The sequence below is a fragment of the Platalea leucorodia genome (genome assembly GCF_965183815.1).
Source record: "Platalea leucorodia genome assembly, chromosome: 13".
In the NCBI taxonomy this organism is placed as follows: domain Eukaryota; kingdom Metazoa; phylum Chordata; class Aves; order Pelecaniformes; family Threskiornithidae; genus Platalea; species Platalea leucorodia.
In genome coordinates this window covers 263,330-281,793 of record NC_138835.1, presented here as the reverse complement: position 1 = coordinate 281,793, position 18,464 = coordinate 263,330, and the positions used below count along the sequence as shown (strand labels likewise).

The 18,464-nt window shown below is 54.0% G+C and overlaps 2 protein-coding genes across 11 annotated transcripts in view; both read right to left on the bottom strand.

The window, feature by feature from the left end:
* Positions 1–4,134, bottom strand: part of PHF20 (PHD finger protein 20) — a 71,953-nt gene extending 67,819 nt beyond the window's left edge. For 2 of the 10 annotated variants that reach the window (XM_082326069.1, XM_082326070.1), the window contains exons 1-3: positions 1,702–3,465; positions 1,558–1,604; positions 36–83 (exon numbers count right to left, since the gene is read on the bottom strand). In XM_082326069.1, the coding sequence (XP_082182195.1) occupies positions 36–83; positions 1,558–1,604; positions 1,702–1,751 (145 nt within the window). In that variant the 5' untranslated portion in view covers positions 1,752–3,465. Of the gene's footprint in view, positions 1–35; positions 84–1,557; positions 1,605–1,701; positions 3,466–4,051 lie in introns of those variants that run through there. The other 8 variants (XM_082326062.1, XM_082326071.1, XM_082326065.1 and 5 more) reach the window with 5 other exon arrangements.
* A 6,864-nt stretch (positions 4,135–10,998) lies between these two features.
* The window catches only part of LOC309597193 (rho GTPase-activating protein 39-like), a 46,795-nt gene continuing 39,329 nt past the window's right edge, over positions 10,999–18,464 (bottom strand). The window contains exons 6-10 of the mRNA XM_082326347.1: positions 16,811–16,884; positions 15,100–15,299; positions 14,113–14,204; positions 13,380–13,549; positions 10,999–12,946 (exon numbers count right to left, since the gene is read on the bottom strand). Coding sequence (XP_082182473.1) covers positions 12,752–12,946; positions 13,380–13,549; positions 14,113–14,204; positions 15,100–15,299; positions 16,811–16,884 — 731 coding nt within the window. The 3' untranslated portion in view covers positions 10,999–12,751. The remainder of the gene's footprint in view (positions 12,947–13,379; positions 13,550–14,112; positions 14,205–15,099; positions 15,300–16,810; positions 16,885–18,464) is intronic.

The following is an 18,464-nucleotide window of genomic DNA, read 5'->3' as shown; positions in this document are numbered from 1 at the left end:
CATAGGAAAGCACAAAAATGATCTGGTAACAATACCTGCAGCAGTAACTGGACTTGGGCTTCTGACTCTTAGAAGAAGTCTACCTGTGAACACATTCATAAAAAAAGAATTGAGAAACATTTTTCACAGATAATTTATAGCACCTGCAATATTGGCCACTGAAAATCCCATAGGGCACTATTTCCAACCAGTCAATGTATAGCGTTCTGACGCTTACACATGGCATTCTCAGTTTCATTATTCAATTGCTTCCCGACTGGACAGATCAAATCTACCCTACTTCTTGATAAAGAAGAAGATATTTTCATGACAGTCAAATAAAGGGAAATCTTGCAAGTTACACTGCCATGAGCTTTGATGAAAAATTATGTCTTCATTTAAGATAATGCATTAAGCAGACAAATCATCTGTTTATGTGCCACACTGTAAGAAGGATGTGACTCCCCCATTTTATTACAAGAAGGAAAGAAAGGGGTGCACTTCAAGGCTGCTTGTAGACTTGTCCCCCAGCTTAGAGATCAAAGGACAGGAGGAAAAACAAAACAAAAAAGCAGCACAATTTTTGCAAGACTGATGACAGCAATACCGAGAAGACAGAGCTGAAATTTAGGCAAAGGAGTGATATAAATACAGGGGATCACATAACAAAAAAAGCCATTAGCAACCTGCATTATAGTGAAGAAGCAATTAAAGTCTGGTATACTCACAACCTCTGCTATGATAACAGAAACCTTTAAGCTTTAAGACTAACTAAAAACCCTAACTCAAACTCTATCAATGGCACTATCTTTGTGCCACTGATGCCACTGAGGTTTAGGCTAAGGATGCTCAGTTCTACATCTGGAGTACTAGATGTGTTCCAGATAGTTTCCTGACTCAAGGACTCTGTGGAACAGAAGCATATTCTCCATTTCCTTGGGAAAGAAGTGTTGAGTATAAGTAGCAGAAAAAGAAGTCCGTTTTGAAACTAGTATTTTAACATCAGCAACAAGATCAGGAAAGCTCTTTGGTGCTAACTTCATACTGGGAAAAAACAAACAAACAAAAAAAACCAAAAACAAACCACCCCACACCAAGCAGTAGAGCTTCCCCTCTTTCTTTCAATACAGGCTACCTAGAAGACACAGATGGAGACAGTTATCTCTCTTTTTAACCAATTTCATAAACCTACCTGAAACAAGTGTTCTTACCCGAAGGGAAAAGGGGGGGGGGGGGGGGGGGGGGAAAGCAGGCTGCAGCTGGCTATACTGAAACAAGGCTGGCCGAAAGTACTCAAGCCCAGTAAAACCACACAAAGACATGTCAACAAACTAACAAGCCTCAAAAAGAAGTAATTATATTCCAGCGTGCATTATCTTCTGCCACACACATCTGCAGTCAGTCAGCATGGACACATTACACACCCATACATGCGTGATCACTTAAGTCTGGTGCTTGCATCCACAAAAAAACTGAAAAGCCACCAGTTCCAAAAGGTTTTGGAAATATATAGGCCATGTAGCTATTGACATTTTGACAGCAAGTACAAACCAAGAGCTCCAAGTCACTATTTCTTACCTGAAAAAAGTCTTTTCCTACAGGAAGCACAAGAAGTCAAAATAAACCTGTAGGCAAACAAGGAACAGAAGTATGAAGATGATAACGAATAAATTGAAGCAAAAAAGAAAGGAGTAGACTTGTTCAACTGTTGAATGAACTTACACAAGACTTCTTATGAGAACTTCACAAAACTTCTCAATATGATGCACCATTAAGTCCAAAGTATATGCAACTTTTCTTTTTTCTTTAACTTAAAAAAAACACTGCACCCACACAATTAGGCAACCATCAAGAATGCAGTTTAAATACTGATGACAACCACTTGCAGGGCTGAACAATAAATCCTCCCCCTCCCATTCTTTAGCTCAGCTCACAACACTGTTGCAGAAGTGCTCGCATCTGCACAGGACAGTGCCATATGGGCAGAAATGAGGAGACAAGTGGTAGGACAGCTTTCCTACAGCAACAGTGTCAGCTCCTGTCAAGGTCTGACGAATTACAGCCACAGACAACACCTAGCTTCTAGAGATACAGTTATAAATAAAATATCCAGTTACAGAGAATTCATCATCCCCTACAATTAAATTAGGGATTGCACCCTCCTTTCCTGACCAAGGGGGAGAATTTAGGTCAATATCATTGCCTAGGTTATCCAGGAACTACAAGAGCAAAAGAAAACGCTTCAGAGAACTTATCCAATTAAAGGTAAGAATTAATTACATGCTTCTTACATTTCAGTCAAGACAGCACTGTTATGAGCAATTACTATTCTAGCCTCATTCCCAACTTGACCTTAATTACTCACTCTGGATTACAGGCAAGCAGATTTTACTCTCAGACTGTTCAAGTAAAATTTTATTTCCATTCAGGAGACATCAACAAGGTTATCAGCAAGATTATAAACTGAACTCTTTCACAAGCTGACTTAGGTCAAATAATGAGTATTCATCTAAGCCATCTTCAATTCCACAACTATTAAAAGAGTCACACAAAAATTAAAGAGAGACTTATACTGTGAGTGATCTTCATTGCAAGTCTGCTCACTTGGCTTTTTTTGGAAACTGGTCCTGCGAAAGGATCCTTGCTCATTATAGAAAATGAAATGAACCCAGGTGAAAAGCACTTCTGCTACAGAGATGCTCAGTTACAAGCTTCTGTACAGATACCTACCAAAGGTTACTTCAAGTCATTAGCACTGTACTTAACATTTGGTTTCATTCTCCTACTGCATACAATACCAAATTCTGTACCCAGAAACAAGACATTTACTTTATCCAGCTTGGGCTCATCAACATTCAAATATCCCTCCTGATCTATTTTCAAGCATTTAGGCTAGAAACAATAGCCTGGGATCACAGAAACACCGCTGGTACCAAGAAGATTTTCAATAAGTAAAGGAGATACAACTGTTTCCCAAAATTTTACTGACAACCTGCTTCTATTAACCAAGCCCTGCTATGGCTACTGTTCGCACGTGCGTGCCAAGCCAACTGGTGCAATAATCCATGTCAGTAGCAATAAGCCACATCTGAACCTAGGTCTGTCAGGAGAAAGAACATGGTGTCTCCCAATTCCATCTATTAAGCAGCTATGACATGAAGCAGCTTTCAGGTTAGTGCCAGGACCCACCGTTATTTCTGTTCCTTAAAGACATTTTGAAGGGACATGGGATGTAGATGTACCCCAGACTTCAGGGGACGCAGAAAGGCCAGCAGCCCCCAGCTGACGGCACCGCCTAGAGCCCCGGCCGAGCACCTTGTGGGGCAGGGACCTGCCCCACGCGAGGTTCCTCCCCGCGTCATCCCCCAGGGCCGGGCGAGGAGCAGCCACCGGCGCCCCGCGGACCCCCGGGACGAACCCCGCCGGCACCGGCCCCGCGCCGCTTCCTCCCGCGCCCAAGGGCCGAGGCGCCGACAACGGGACCGCGCCGCCGCGCCCGCAACTCCCGCCGCTCCCCCGCACCTCGGGGCCCGCGCGGCAACGCTCCCGGCCTGCGCGACCCCCACACCGCCCGCCGCCGGCAGAGCCCCCGCCGTCCGGACCCGGCCCGGGCCCGGGCCCCGGCCCCGCCGCAAGGTCACTCGGCCGCCCCTGCCGCCAGCCGGGCCCTCGGCACCGGCGCTCGGCCCGCACATACTCACCTGCCCGCGCAGCTCCGCGAGCCGCCGAGCGCGGGCGGAGGCGCGGCGGGAGGGAGGGAGGGGGCGGGCGGGGGCCGAGCCGCGGCCCGGGCCCTCCGGCCTCAGCGCGCCAGGCCGCGGCGAGGCGGAAGCGGCCGCCGCTCGGCGCCCCGGGCCCGCAGCGCGGGAGGCGCCGCCCGGCCCGGCCCGGCCCGGCCCTTTGTGCGCGGGGACGCGTGCCAGCCGCGCCGCGCCCGGCCTCCCTCCCCTCGCCTCGCCTCGCCTCGCCGCGCCGCACCGCACCGCACCTCACCTCCGCGCGGGCCCGCAGCGCGGGGCAGAGCAGGGCAGGGCAGGCGGCCCGGCCCGCCCGGGCGCCGCCGCACTCTTACCGAGGGATCTGTACGGGAAAAAGGGTTAGAACGGAGCCGAACCGCCCCGGGCCCCGCTCCGCGCCGAGCCCAGCGCCACCGACCGCACAGCGCCACAAAATGGCCGCCTCAATGCGGCGCCGCCAGGGAGGGGCGGGGCCCCGGGAGGGGCGGGGCCGGGAAGCCCCTCCCTCCCGCGGCTGGGGCACGTGGGCGGCGGGCGCGCTCTCCCCGCGTGGCGGCGGCGGTCGCGCGCGCGGAGCGCGGTGCCGGGTGCGGTGCCGGGCGGCGGCGCGGGAGCGCTGAGGGGGCGGCGAGGGGCCCGGGCGGGCGGGGAGCGGCCCCGGCACCCCCACGGGAACGGCACCCTCCCACGGAGCCCCCCGCCTCCCGCCGCCTCCGAGGGAAGGCCCCGTGCGCCTCCCGCGGCTGCGGCTTCTCACGCCGGGCCCCGGCGGCACTCCGGGAAAACCCCGCGGGTGCTCGGTCCTGCGCGCCGCAGGCGGCGGGAGGCCTGCTGCCCCACGCGGGGCAGCGTGCCTGGGAAAACCCACAGCACAGGGTCAGCGGAGCACTCTGCGGGCAGGAGCATGAGGTGCTTCAGGGTGGCGGGGGTCCGTACAAGGGTGAAATGCAGGCAAGAAAAAGCAGTCCGACACCTTTGGCCCGCCGCGAAGCGGGATGGCCAAGCTGTGGGCGCTCCTCCTGCATGCCAGCCCCCTGACCGTCCCAGCAGCCGTCTGCCGGAGTCCGTCCCTGTCGTTGACGTTCTGGGGAGCCCAGACCTGGACCCAGCTCTCTAGGCGAGGCCTTACCAGTGCCAAGTGGAGGGGGATCGTTAACCACCCTCAGCCTGCTGGCTGCCCTTTGGTAGAGCCGGAGAACTGGATGTTCTTCTGTAGATACAGAATTGTACAGGGTCAAATCAATTTTTTTTTTTTTAGTTTTCTGCTAGGTTAAAGCCAGACCCAGACTGACATGGAACAGCAAAAATCTTTGCAGGCTTAAGTTCTTAATGTCTAATGCTACAGTGTTTGTCACTGTGGGTGGATAACCTCTTCTGGTTCAGGTGGTTTTTCCTGGGATAATCCATCATTTTCTGCTCGGAGGCCACAGACAAGTGGATGATTGTTGGCTGCCGGGTTTTGGGATCAAAAGAGTAACTGCTGTGGCTGAGGTGTCTGCAGAAGCAGGGGTAGGGCTGCGGGTGCTGCCAGGCTCTGGAGGAGGGCACAGCACGGCTTGGAGTCCAAGTGCTTTTCTCTCCTGTCCTCCTCCTCCCGAAGAGCCACATGAACTGCTGTCACTGCACAGATCTGGCTGCTCCCCTGACATCAGCCCAGTGCCATGAGCAGCACAGGGCCCGGAGAGCACAAAGGATGGTTTAAAGCAGAGTGGTCCCCATTGCTTGTACAGCAACTCATATGTTAATGGCAGAGCCTGTGAGCTGTGTGCTGGGAATCTGTGGAAGCAGAGTGGCTTGCTAAAAATACCACAACAGGAAAAAAAAAGTGGCAGAAAATGTAGTTATCAGTTTGGATTTATTTTTTAACCTGGAAATCTCACATGGGGTTTTAACATTGCAGGTTTCTAGAAGCAAGAGAAAAAAAATGCAGAAAGAATTAAAATAGAAAGCAGCTAAAAACATAGCTCCAAAGTTTTGAGGGACGTAGATACTTTTTTTTTTTTTTTTTACCAAAATGTCAGCATAGTGTTTGCGTCTTGGGGTTTTTTTGAGAGCACTATATTTCATTCAGGAGTTTTCATAATTCAAAAAAAAAACAAACCACGAAATCTTAGCACATCTGCCATGAGAAGGCACATGTCAGAAACCACTTCCTTCTCCACAGAAATGGGTCTTTGGTTTTGAGATGTGGGAAATAATCCTTTGTTCTGCTGTTCCCACCGAGAGCACACAGCTTTTGGCAGTCCAGGGCTGTGTCTATGCCAATTTGTGATCTGTTTCTCCTTGTGCACTGTCCAGGATTCCAGCTTCAGTATCCGATGTCAGCCACCATGGTTAACATTATCAGAAACCCTCGGACGTTAGACATGCCTGCCTGTTTTGGCTGACCACGGAGCGGCAGCCCTTCCCCAAGAATGGTGCTCCTCCTGTGCTGGCAGCTACCAGAAATGCCAGGGCTGCCTCTGCCTGTGCTTGGCCATGTCTCAGACAGATCCCGGGCCCCTCCAAGAGTTTCTGCTCGGCTCAGCTGGGATCCAGTGTTTTTCCCACACATCAAGAAAACCAATAAATACACTTGTGGACAAATTAAGCTTTGCAGCCCGGGAAGGGTCTGTCTGCCTCTCTGGAAAGCAATTCTGGTCTCACCGGCAAAGCTTTTCTTTATGTTCGGCATGAGCGGTGTCATGAACGAGCCCCACCTGGCTCGCTGTCGGGGAGCGGCAGGAGTGGGATGCTGTGCCGGGAGCCGGAGCAGAGCTGGCAGCGGGACGGGCAGGGCACTGCCCTACCCGGCACGGTGCAGGCCAGTGGTAAATGGGAGCAGAGCAGGTCCAGTGACAGTGACCAGAGGAGCAAGCCCCACAGCGATGAGGTGGGTCTGAGGTCGAGGGAGGCTGTCAGTCCCTGGGTTGGGGTCAGTGTCCGGATCAGCACAGGGATGGCTGACCTGGCTCACGCAGAGACCAAGGGCGAGGGTCTGCGATTAGGCGACATTCCTGAGGAAGAGGGAGGAAGCTCCCAGTGAGGCATCCTCCAGCTCTTTCCCTTCAAGGCCAGCTCTGCAGCTGTGCTATCAAAGAGCTGGCCTTGAGAGCAGGCAGCCCCACTGCTGGCGCTTCCCTTGCCTGCCGGAGAGCTGGGCTTGTTGGCTGGCCTCCCTGTAACGCAACAGAGAAAATCGGGCACGTGGCAAGGGCAACGCACCCAGCCAGCCTCCTGCCTCCGCTTCGGCACCAGAGGAACTGTGCTCAGAAAATGCCTCTTGCATTGACTATAAAAGGAGTCCAAACCAGCTCCAGCGAGCGGTCTGGGAGGCCAGCCTCTGCGCTTGGCTGGAGTCATCCCCTGCAGAGACTCTCCCCTCCTCCCTGACCGGCCACCCAAGGGCCAGCGTGGCCAGTGGGAAGGGTGGCTCTGTGCCCGCAGGGGTTCATCTTCGCTGCACAAGGGCTTCTGCCAGCCAGAGGCGGGGAGCCCTCGGCTGCCGCTGCGCAGCCCACGCGGGGTCACTGCAGCCTGCATGACTGCAGAAGCCACAGAGGCCGACTGCTCTGCTGCCAAGAGAGGCGGTGTGTTGTGCAGATCAGCAGCCCCGGTGGGGATTAGATAGGGGCCAGCACGGGGCTGGGGAGTTTACAGTCTCATCTGCCTGCCACACCGAAGCGCGTGCAGCGGTCCAGGGATGAGTTTTCTGTGTCCAGCTCGCCCCACCATGCCTCACCCTGCTCGTACCTGGTCTTGTCAGAGCGCTGCTGGAGGTCCCCACAGGCTGACCTCCAGGCCTGGTCCCGAGCTGCACATAAGGGTGGGAGATGAGGGACTCACCAAGTCAGCGTGCCTTGCTCACAACAGCACTCCACATCTGGGCAGTTTATACCTCAGGGCAGTTTCTCATCCCTTCTTTGTTGGCCAGAGCATGCAGAGAGGCTGGGAGCTGGCAGCAGATCTCCAGGGAAGGATGTCCACCCTCAGCCTGTGCCCTTGGTCAGGGCAGGCGCAGCCCCATCCGTGGAGCGGTGTGGGAGAGACATGCAAACAAGTGGACACTTCTGCGTCAATGCACCTAGGCACCCCTGCGCCGATTCAATTGGGAGTAGCAGGGAGGCCGTAGTCCCCTTCATCTCCTTGTCTTCTTTGGGGCTGTCTGCCTGCAGGCGAGAGAGACCCTGCTCTACAGGCCCTTCTGTGGGCCCTGGGGCTATAGGGTCTGCCTGCCCTGAGAGTGGGGAGGTAGCACACACTGCAGGGAAACCCCAAGCCAGTATTTGGGTACCGTTTGCAATTGCAGCACCTTCGTCCTCCCCAGCAGACACCAAGGCCAGGTCATTTCAAGGGAAGTTGTACCTTGCGGCTGAAACAATCCAATAGCTCGCTGCCCTCAAAAGAGAGGGCCCCAGTCCTCCTCCATCCCCCTGCCCTCCACATCCCCCCGCGACCCACCCAGTCTCCCCTGTTGCTTGTGAGCTGAATGAAGCACCAGACCTGGCAGACATGGGATGGAGGAAACGGGGCTGCGAGTGGAGACGAGCTGACATAAGCCACTAGTTCTCCTCTGGGAGAACCAGTATCTTGTAAGACCAGCCTTGGTCTTGGGCTTCTGAATACCTTCATGGATTTGGGCCCTGAATCCTGCCAGCACCCAACCCCGACAGCTGGGGGTCGCACAGTCCTCAGTCACAAACTCCCTTTACGGTACCAGAAAACGCTAAGCACTTCAGACAAAGTGGGATGGCTTTGATGGTGAGATGGAGGAAGCTCCAGGTGGAGACCAGGGCAGCCCCTGGGAGATGCAGATTCAAACCTTCGTGGGCTGGCAGAGTCTTGGGCTGGTGCCCCCTGCTTTGAAAGGAAAAGTCCAGCTGATGAGTGACTCCATGTGTCCCAAAAGTGTTCCTGCATGGCCACCTGGAAGCACTCAGCTCCAGCAGACTCCGTATGTGGCCCGCCTCACTCTGAATGCCTGGGCTTTTCCCTGTCCCCTCTTCATGCCTGAGATGGTTCCCCAGCCACCTGCACCCATACCCAGTTCTCTTCACCATTAACCATGGTTGACAAATGCTATAGGACAACAGGAGCTCTAAAAGCAGCAACACTCGGCAGCTAAATCAGCTTTCTCCATCTTATCGTTGATGGTTGTCCCACAGTCTATGGGTGTGTTGGAGCCTGAACCCTGCTCTGCAGAGCCTCAGCTCAGTGCCGTCTCCACTAGCTGGTTCTGCCGAATCTGCCAGCGCTTTGCTGTGCCTGCATCAAACCCACACTGGGGCAGCGTCAGGACAGGGACCCTCCCATCTCTGCCTCCCTCCAGTGCTGCAGGGCTCCTGACGCGGGCTTGCCTGTTCCTCTGGTCTCTGTCTTCCCACAAGACTGACTTAGCGCAAAGCTCGATGTGAAGATTAGGCTAAAAACCTACATGAGGATTAAGCTAAAAACTGGCCTCCCACTGCCCTGGATTTTTGGGGAGGTGGCACAACCTCTGGGCACCTCTGGTTTGAGGGAGAAATGGAGTATCTCTGGTGGGCCAGGAGGAGGGAGACCCCTCACACTTGCAAGGGGAAGAGAGACTGCAGGAAGCTTCTCTACCAGGAGGGGTGGTGGGTGAGCAGGAGGGTGGCCTCGTGGTTACCAGGTCCTGTAAAACACTAGGCAGTTGCCAAAGCTGAGCCCTACCTTCCTCCAGCTCACGCTGAACCTACAGAGAGGTCCAAAACCCACCCGTGATTGCCCAACAGCTGCCCAGCCTCTTCAGGAGCTGGGCTGGAGCGTGGACAGCAGACCTGAGGGCACGGTGTCTATCAGCTGCAATCAGTAACTGGGAGAATTGCTTTTACCATTTTTGTTTGCAGATTCCCAGGACAGCGGAGACAGCAAAAGGCTCACACCAGGCTCTGTGAAAAGGAGACTTAAACCAGACAGAAATTCAACAGCAAGAGCACCCAGCACTGCAAGGGTACTGGCCCCATCGGGACACATTACCCTTCCACGACCGGTGACAAGTCTCAGACAAGCTGCAGGTGCCTCCTCTCTACAAGGAGCTGAAGACGAATGAGCTGTGTCCCAAGCCACCCTCTGGTCTTACTGCGCTGCTGGTGGAAGCTGAGAACAAACTCCAAGCTCGTTATGTGCCCAGCTGCTACTCTGGCCATTGATTTTTTAAGCGATCCAGGTAACAAGGCAGGCCAAGGTGACTGCAGGAGTGAGCCCAAGTCTCTGAGCCTGAGCTGAAGCACTTGGTTTGTGGACTTTGATTTGGCCAAAATCAGCTCATTTCACAGCAAAGCCTTGGGGAACACCTAGATAGGCTGCAGACATCCACCTAGGAAAGGGCTGCGTGAGGTTACAATGCTATTGGTCTTCCTTCTGCTCTCACTTGTCATTGCCCCTCTCCTGAAAGCTACAGGCCACCTGCCTGTCCCTCCTGCCAGCAAAGCTGGTGTGACAGACCCAGTGATTTGGCCAGGACAGGTGATCTTAAACTGCTGGAGTGATGGAGCAGCCCTTACCAGTTTTGGCTGAAGTGCACCGTCTTTTCCCAGTGCTGCCAGGACAGTGACCAGCCCTAGAGCATCAGCAGCACCGGCCAGACCCAGGGCAGTAACTCGTCACTGCGTGGCTGAAGCGGCACAGCCGGCACTTGCACTGCAGCCCCACCGCAGCATGCAACCAGTGCGAGTCTGGAGCACCGACACAGACTGCTCCCAGCTGCTCCACGCAGTAGGGATGGAGGAAAAATCAGAGAATCCTCAAGTCTGAACATAAAAATGTCGCAGGTGGGTCAGCCCAACAGCCTGTCTAACCACATCTCCAACAGCAGAGACTACGCAGGGGAAGCGCACGTGTGTGCCCACCTCCTGCAGTCCACCTGCAGCACCCACAGCTGCTGGGTGAGGGGTATTAGCAGCACATCCCTCTCTTAACCTCTGACTGCCCATTGGTGCAGCTATTGCCCATAAGCATCTCTAATCCCTTTTTGACCCTGAAAGGCTCCAGAAGATCCTGTGTAAAAACTATTGCCCTTTATCTGTTTTAACCTGTTCTCTTCCAAGTTTCATCAAGTGTCCTGTAGTAGCTGCCTGAGAGTTAAGAACAACAGAACCAGCCCACAGATTGGTTTCCAAGTGCTTACGTCATGCTGATTCCCAAATGTTATTCATGGACACTGACATCCACGCTGAAATCCGCAGCTCCAGGCAGGCATGATCATGCTTCAGAAATTCACAAAAAAGACAAGAGAAAACCACGGAGATTGTATTTATTATTATAACAGAGGAGAGGCTGCTTTACTGATTCGTATTTACAAATCTGCTGGCAAAGAAAATAATATCCAGTGTCATTTATCAGCCTATTTTACAGCCCTGGCAAGAAGCACTCATTTGTAATAGCAGCAAATGCCTATGGTTTGATTGCCTGCTACAGCTAAGTGCAAGGAATAACATGGATCACCTACATGGTGGCTAGCTGCAGGCGAAGCCCGACACAGGCACATGCATTTGCAGCCCAAAGAGGGGGCAGGCACCACAAGGCTGCTCCAGCCCACGGGGGGCAGGACATGGCACCCTGAGCCCATTCAAGGATTCAAATTTCAGTACAATGTGGCAGAGCCGGTAACCCCCTGCCTGTCTACATTTCTGGGAAAGTAGCCCCACATCTGAAGTAGAAGTTTTCCAGCACTTCAGACGGCCAAACTGAACTGAACAGCTTCGAAGCGCTGGGATGGGATGGGTGTGTGAAGCAGATCCTGGCACATTTTTGGGGGCATGTTTGACAGAGCTAATCCTGACATGGGAGCAAGATTTCCTGGACCACAGAAGCATCTGGTACAAGGAGAGGAACCACGACCCTTGTTCAGCTGGGCACAAACTGAATGCCCGCTGTGAAGTTCATCCGAGCAAATGTGTGCCTGGGAAACCCCGTTCCATGCACACCAAAAGACCCAAGCAGCCAGCAGGCTCGGGGCACTCTCTGCACGTGGCACCTTATGCCCAAACTTCTGGTACAGATTCAGACATCAGCTTTAAACCTCATGCTGGCAGGGCTCGGCTCCCCACTGCCATCAGGAGAGGATGATCCAGGGCCCCACCTGAAAGGGACGGAGAGGCACAAGGGCTGCTGGAGCCATGGAGGCTGCTCTGAGTATGGTCTCAGCTGCTCTTCAGGAAAGCTAGTGCCAGCTCATGGTGGGGTTACCCCTCCAGAGGATACGGCCCTCGTTAGGAGGATGCCAAAGACGTTGTTTATCTGTTTGTTGCCTTCCTCTTGTCCCCAGCCCCCATGGCGTGGGTGGGTGCTGGTTTAGCTCAGCACAGGGCTGGTCCCACATGCTGCTGTGCAGCTCTGAAGCTACCTAAAGGAGAAGGTGAGGTGGGTGCTGTGGGGATCCCACTGTGTGATGTCTGCCTATCCAGCCACCAGCAGCAGAGGCCCAAACACCTCCTCTCCCTGGGCTGCAATGTGCTTCCACTGACCAGCGCAGTCCAAGGAACCCCTCTGCCTCAGCAAACCCCCTGCACCTTCACGTCCCTCTGCCAACATCATTGTGAGGTGTCAGAACAACCCTCACGTCTCCAACCAACAGTCTGCAGAGGTGAACCAGGCTGGCTCCATAGCAGTGGAATTATCCCCAATGAGGCAGCATCTCCCCCAGGACCAGCTCATGCCACAACACAGGAGTGATGCAGCCAACTCTGCCTCCAGAAGGGAGACGGAGAGTCTCACTGCCCCAGGCGGCAGTTTCTCACAGATGTCACAGCCCTTTCAATCAGTCCCGCAGCTCCAAGGAGGAGGGCTACCTGCCTCTGACACACACTGGAAGGCCAGGAACCAATGAATCTGGCCTGGCATGTCCAAGGAATTCCTGGTGCTGAACAGCCTGAGCCTCCCAGGAGTGTCTAGTCCTTGTCCTTGAGGTCATATGCTGGGAGATGCTCAGGGTGTGACAACAGCAAGGACAATGGAAGAAACCTAAACGGAGGGGAGAAGACTTAGGGCACTCAGCGACTCCCCAGAGCAATGTCTTGGACCCCAGGGCCAGTGGCTCAAACCAGCCCTTTGATGAAGCTCGTGTCCAAGTGCACTATCAGCATGCGAAGAAAGGACATTTCTTTGCGTGTGTTCTCAAAGATAATGCGAGGGTCGTCAGACTGGCAGCGCAGGCAGTTGGGGGCCATCACCATGGCCAGGTTATTCACATCCATCTTTGTTCTGCCCACATTTGATGGCTGAGCAAAGATCTGCAGGTAATAAGACAACATTCAGCTGGAGCAGTGGAAAAGGGCAAGAGACTCCAAACACACAGCCTAAGAAGAGGTGCAAGGACAGCAGAGATGTCTCCCTGAAGGACAATGCCCCAACAGCCACACATTCATAGGGGAAGACCACTATGCTCCGGCATAGCTGACAGCGTGGGAGCCTCAGCAGACAGGGAACATCTAGCAGATCTCAACCTTTGGGACTGGCCCCATGCTCCACAAGATCAGGAACGCTGTTTATTGCTCCCGTAAGGGACAAGGCCAGCAGACCCCTGCCTCCATCAATTGCACCTCAAATACAGGTGAGAGGTCCTAAAACCCTGCCGATGGCCCACTACAGCTGTCCCACTAACTGTGCCCTGTGTTCCAGGCTCCCAGCCAGCGGCGGGGGCACAGGACTGCAGGGGCTGCCTACCTGCAGGAAGTGTATGAGGTAACACAGCACCAGTCTGTTGAGCTCCGGCAAAAGCTGCACCACGGCCACGGCAGCATCGGGGTTCTCATAGTTGCTGATACACTCTTTGTAGAACTGCTGGGGGATCACAGGCTCCTCCAGCTCCCGATACCACAGCTTGAGAAGAGAGGCTGGGGAGAAAGCAGGGTGCATGAGAACAGCTCTAGTTACCTCCCCACCACCTTCAGAGGCAAACTTGGCAGGGAGACTGAATGGCTCAGGAAATAGGGGCCAGAGAAGGGATTCTGCACTTGTGCTGTTTCACCTTATTTCAGTCTTGGTTCTGAAACCCTCAGGCAGCCAAACTGGACAGTTAGAGGGAAATGCTGGCTCTTATCTACCTGCTCCTCCAGGAAGCAGCTTTGGGGCTGCCTAAAGGGGAGGACAACGCGGCCCTGGAGCAAGAATGCTGCTCCTGAACAACTCCCAGCCGCTCTGCATGCTGCCCAGCTTGCACAGCCTCACTCCATCGGAGCCAGCTGGAGACCAAGATTCCGCCACTGCCCCCAGTGTTTTACTATGGGCAGCATTTCGAAAGGCAGGGGAAAGGCACAGAATGAAAACCTGCTTGGTGAAGACAGCCTGCGTACATGTCCCCAGGCAGCAGCACACCTCCTGGGCTGCTCCTGTACCTTCCCCTCCGCACGCTACCATGGCTGAGGCTGCAGCACACATGCCTGCCACGTTCCCGTACCTGGGATGTTGGGGTCACTGAGGCCGCTCGGGATTCTCCACTGATCCACCTGCAACTTCAATGCGTTGACTTCATCTATGTCACCAGGTATCCTGCAAACAGAGACACAGCAAAGGTGCTTTAGAGAGCAAGCAGGGCAATGTGCCTGGTGTGGCAGCTGGCCAGCAAACCATGGCTCCGAAGCTGCTTCCAGGGCTCTGGGGAGAAGGGAGCACACACCAGCAGCAGCTACAGAAGCAGTTCCTCAGAGAGAACGGGTTGCCTGTTTTTAGACACAGCTTTAAAGTGGGAGTAGAAGAAACACTTATCTCCTTCCCACTAGCTCAGACATCAGCTATTGTTCTGTCCTCAGGAGTGATTATTTTCTGTAACTGGGCCTCTCTGCAGCATGTTCAGTCCAAAGATAAGAAACATCTCTGGCTAAATATACCAAGATATTATAAACCCTTACAAGGTGAAGTTGAGTCTTTTGCTGGCTACCTTAAATCAAGTTTAGCTACCGAAAAACTAACACAAATCTTAAATAAAACAAACAAAAAACCCAACAAAAACCAAACCCAAACCAGAATACCCTATGTTCACCATACAGATTCTTTGTCTCTCTTGACTCCTCACGTCTTCTGCATCATCAAGGCTGATGTGCTGCATTTGATGAACTGCTCTGCCAGGAACCCAAGAGCACGTCCCTTCCCCGTACTGGCCAACTACTACTGTTGAAGTTGATGAAAGTTCAATGCCTTGCCTGGGTACGCGCTGTCCTAAGTAGTTCAAGTCACATCTACGCTGTCCCCTCTGTGCTAATGCATGCAAATGCATTAGCATTTAGCATACTTTAAGAGGTGATTCCTGAACCTGGGAAAGGTCAGCGATCTGCAGTGGAGTGCTATTCTCAGGGAAGAGGAAGCACTTGGAGATCAACCTTGATTTCTCAGCTTTGAGGACTGACACATCGGTGTTCAAAAGTAACACAGCGCCCCAAAAGCTCACCTGAAAATCCCCTCCGTCTGTTCTCCTCCCAGAGCCAGGACCTGCTGCGATAGCTGCGTCTGCACCCAGGGCAGCTTGTTACCCGGGTACATGTCCTGCTGCCGCAGCATGATTTCCTCCAGAGAGCTGCCGAAGAGCGATGGTGTCACGATGGCATTCCTGGCATGTGTTATCTCTTCCACTGTCGGTTTACGGAGGCCCTGAGGACAGAGAAGAGCTCAGTCCAGCTGTGGCACAGCCAGCCCACAGACAAACAGCGACCTGGGGATGGTGGCAGTGAGCGGCCAGGATGGAGAGGGCTGCCGACACACGTGGACACCTCGCTGGCCTCCTGGTAGCACAGTTCTCGCTCTGCAGCCTCCACCTCGTATAATCGCGGAGGGGTGTCAATTCATCAGGCCCAAGAGGAGCAGAGAAGCTGCTGCCTGTTGGCAGGAGACTGCTCTGGAGAGTTTAGGCTGGTTTTGCAGGGATTCTGTTGCCATGTTTTGCACATCGGGGGGGCTGCTCCAGCTGTAGCTCTACCTGCTGGCACAGCAAAAGGAAGGATGGAGCCCAGCCCATCCCCGACTGACAAGGTCAGCAGAGGGCACGCATACACCAGCCTGGCACCCGGTGAGCGCTTTGCCATGGGACAGCTGAAAAACAGCCCTTTGGAGAAGGAAATTCCAGGTATCTTCAACTCCGGGGAAAGCTTTGCTCTCAGAGGCGCTAAAGCTCTCTGAATAAGTGGGCACGAGGATCTGTTGCTTCTGAAAGACACTGACACTTGAAAGGGGCTTTGAATCTCCCCTGGCAGAGATTCGGAGAAATGCAGAGCACTGTCATAGAGGCAGCAGGCTGCCCAGCACGGTGGCCATTCCACAGCAACCCCATGGCCGAGCAGGAGGCACGATGCGGGGGAAAGCTCCCGCCGACCTCTCAGAGGGTGGCAGCCACTGTGGCCGCAGTTGTGTACAATGCGTGTCCGGACGTTTCCTGTCCTGCCCCTGCAGGGATGCCGGGAGCCTTCACCCCTCCCGAGGTATTTCAGCTATTTACTCGCTGTACACAGAGTCCAGATGGCAGGAAGGCCCCAGAGGGATTTGCAGAAATAAAAGACAACCAGATCTGGCTCAGAGACCTAGGACGGACAGGCTGGGGCTGCCTGCCAACTTTCACAGCCCCGCGCAGAACTGTGCGGAGGAAAGGGAGGAGGGGGATTTCCAGATAACACAGAGCACAGAGGCTCCCCTCCATGCCAGCCATCTCTGCTGCATGATTTTTTGAACTAAGAATGAACTCTGCAGTAAACTAGCTGCAAGACCTGGCCCATGCAAGCTCTCAGTGGCAAAGGGAGACTCTTCCCTCACCTGAAGAAACCAAACGATGGGCATTCCCTATACAGACAGCTCTTCTTACCCTGGAGACAGGTAAACATCAGGTTTGTCCTCCATGTCCCTAAGGCCAGCAAGAGCCCAGCTGTGCAGCTGCCAGCATGGCAGGCACCACTGTCTGCCAGGAGGATGGCGGGACCTGGGCAGCAGCCTTCTCCCACGCGTTCATGGGGAGACGAGCCCTGAGCAAGCCTCCCCCGCTCGTTCTATCTCCATTTCCCATCGCTGAATCAGCAGTGACCTGTGAGAGTCACAGGACCAACTGCTCTGGGACCTGGGAAGCAAGAGTGCCATGCAGGCAGCCTACGGGCCCTGGAGCCAGGGCAGCCACTCACCTTTTTGCCTCCGGTGACGGCTACTTTCTGGAGTTTCCGGTAGCAGTATTTGGCGTAGGTGCTGATGGGCAGACCTGGCGGGAAGGAGAAACAAGCGGTCAGCCTGCAGCGCCATGCACCCACCACACCAGAGCCCTTCAGAGAGCAACAGCGCAGCAGTTCATACCGGCACAAACAGCCACACCCCTTTTGCACAGCCTGTTGTGCAGGCAGGGCAGAGAGACTGCCAAAACCTCACACCGAGCGCCCTAAAGCCTCCCGGTCCTGCAGCCCTGTGGCAGGCAGCATCAGTGCAAGTCGGTGCTTGAGCTTGGAAGGATTCATCTTCTGAGTCAAGGCTCATAGCTCCGCACCTCCCACACCTGCTCCGGCAGATCTCCACCTCTTGCGCAGGCAGCCTGACCCCGACCTGACTCAACCCAAGATGCCCGTTCAGCACTCATAGCCCGGGCACGCATGCGAGTGTGAGTCCTCGCTCCTGGCTGCGCAGCTGGAGTTACGTGGCTCTCGGACACAGGGCTGGGTATTTACGTATTGCCAGATCTCAGCCAAAGAGCATGCAGAGCCAGCCTCCTGCCAGGAAAGATTTCAAAGTGTTTTAAACAAATTGTTTATGATTCAAGAATTGCAGTCCTGGGCTAGTGAGAGGCAGCAGCAGAGAAAGGCATGCGGGGCTGGAGAGTCAGCACCAGCACCAAGAGCGAGCTCAGGATGCAAGGAGAGGCGTGGGAAGGTGGCAGGGTCTCTCTCATCTTCCCAAAGCCCTGCAGAAGACTTCCTCACTCTCCCGCCTGCAGCCTCCTCCAACTCAACCTTGTACCATGAGGCTGGGGCGTGCTCTGTGATACAAGGGAAATCGGACACTCTGGAGCTTGGGAGCTTCACCGCAAAAGCTGCAGCCCTCCCCAAGAACGGCTGCTCTGGTTGCGCTTGGTTCAGCGAACTCTGAGGGCGAGCGGAGCCAGGATTCACAGAGCTAATCTCCGCGTGACACCAAGAGAAATGTTTGCACTGACAGAGCACTGATTGCTGGGAGAGTTTTTTCCAAAACCGTTGGCCTTTTGTTCTTTTTTGAGTCAAACTCAAATTGCTTGCTGAAAGCAGTGAATAGATCTGCCCTATTTGATTCCCTGCCAGGCTCGAAGCTTGCAGCAGAGTTCAAAATACTTGTGGCTTTTAAAATCTGCATTCTGGTCAGATGCTGTGTATTTCAGATCAGCCTTTCACACACCCTATGGCTTAGGTAAGCTGGTCAGGAGCCTGGAGTTCCTCAAATCCTCTCGATACAGAGGGAGGACAAGCTCTTCCCAAGCAGAACAACAATTCAAAATGGTGAGAGATGTGCTTTCCCCCGTTCCCCTCTCAGCCAGCAGACAAACCACAGTCCTTGGCTCCCCACAACAAAACAAGCACCCCCTGCCTCAATCAATCTGCTTGACTGTCACAGCTGGAGCGGAGCCTCTCCGTAACACTGGAGCAATGCCGAAGGAGGTACAACAGCATCCCCCTCTCCTGCAGGCAAAGGGATGGAAAGTCAGTTTTAAGAATTTCTCTCTCTTGGGAACATCTAAAGCAAAATATTCCCCATATGCAAAAATCCTGCTAATCCCAGGCACGATTCATACTGGAAATCTGTCTAAGGATTAAAGAAAAC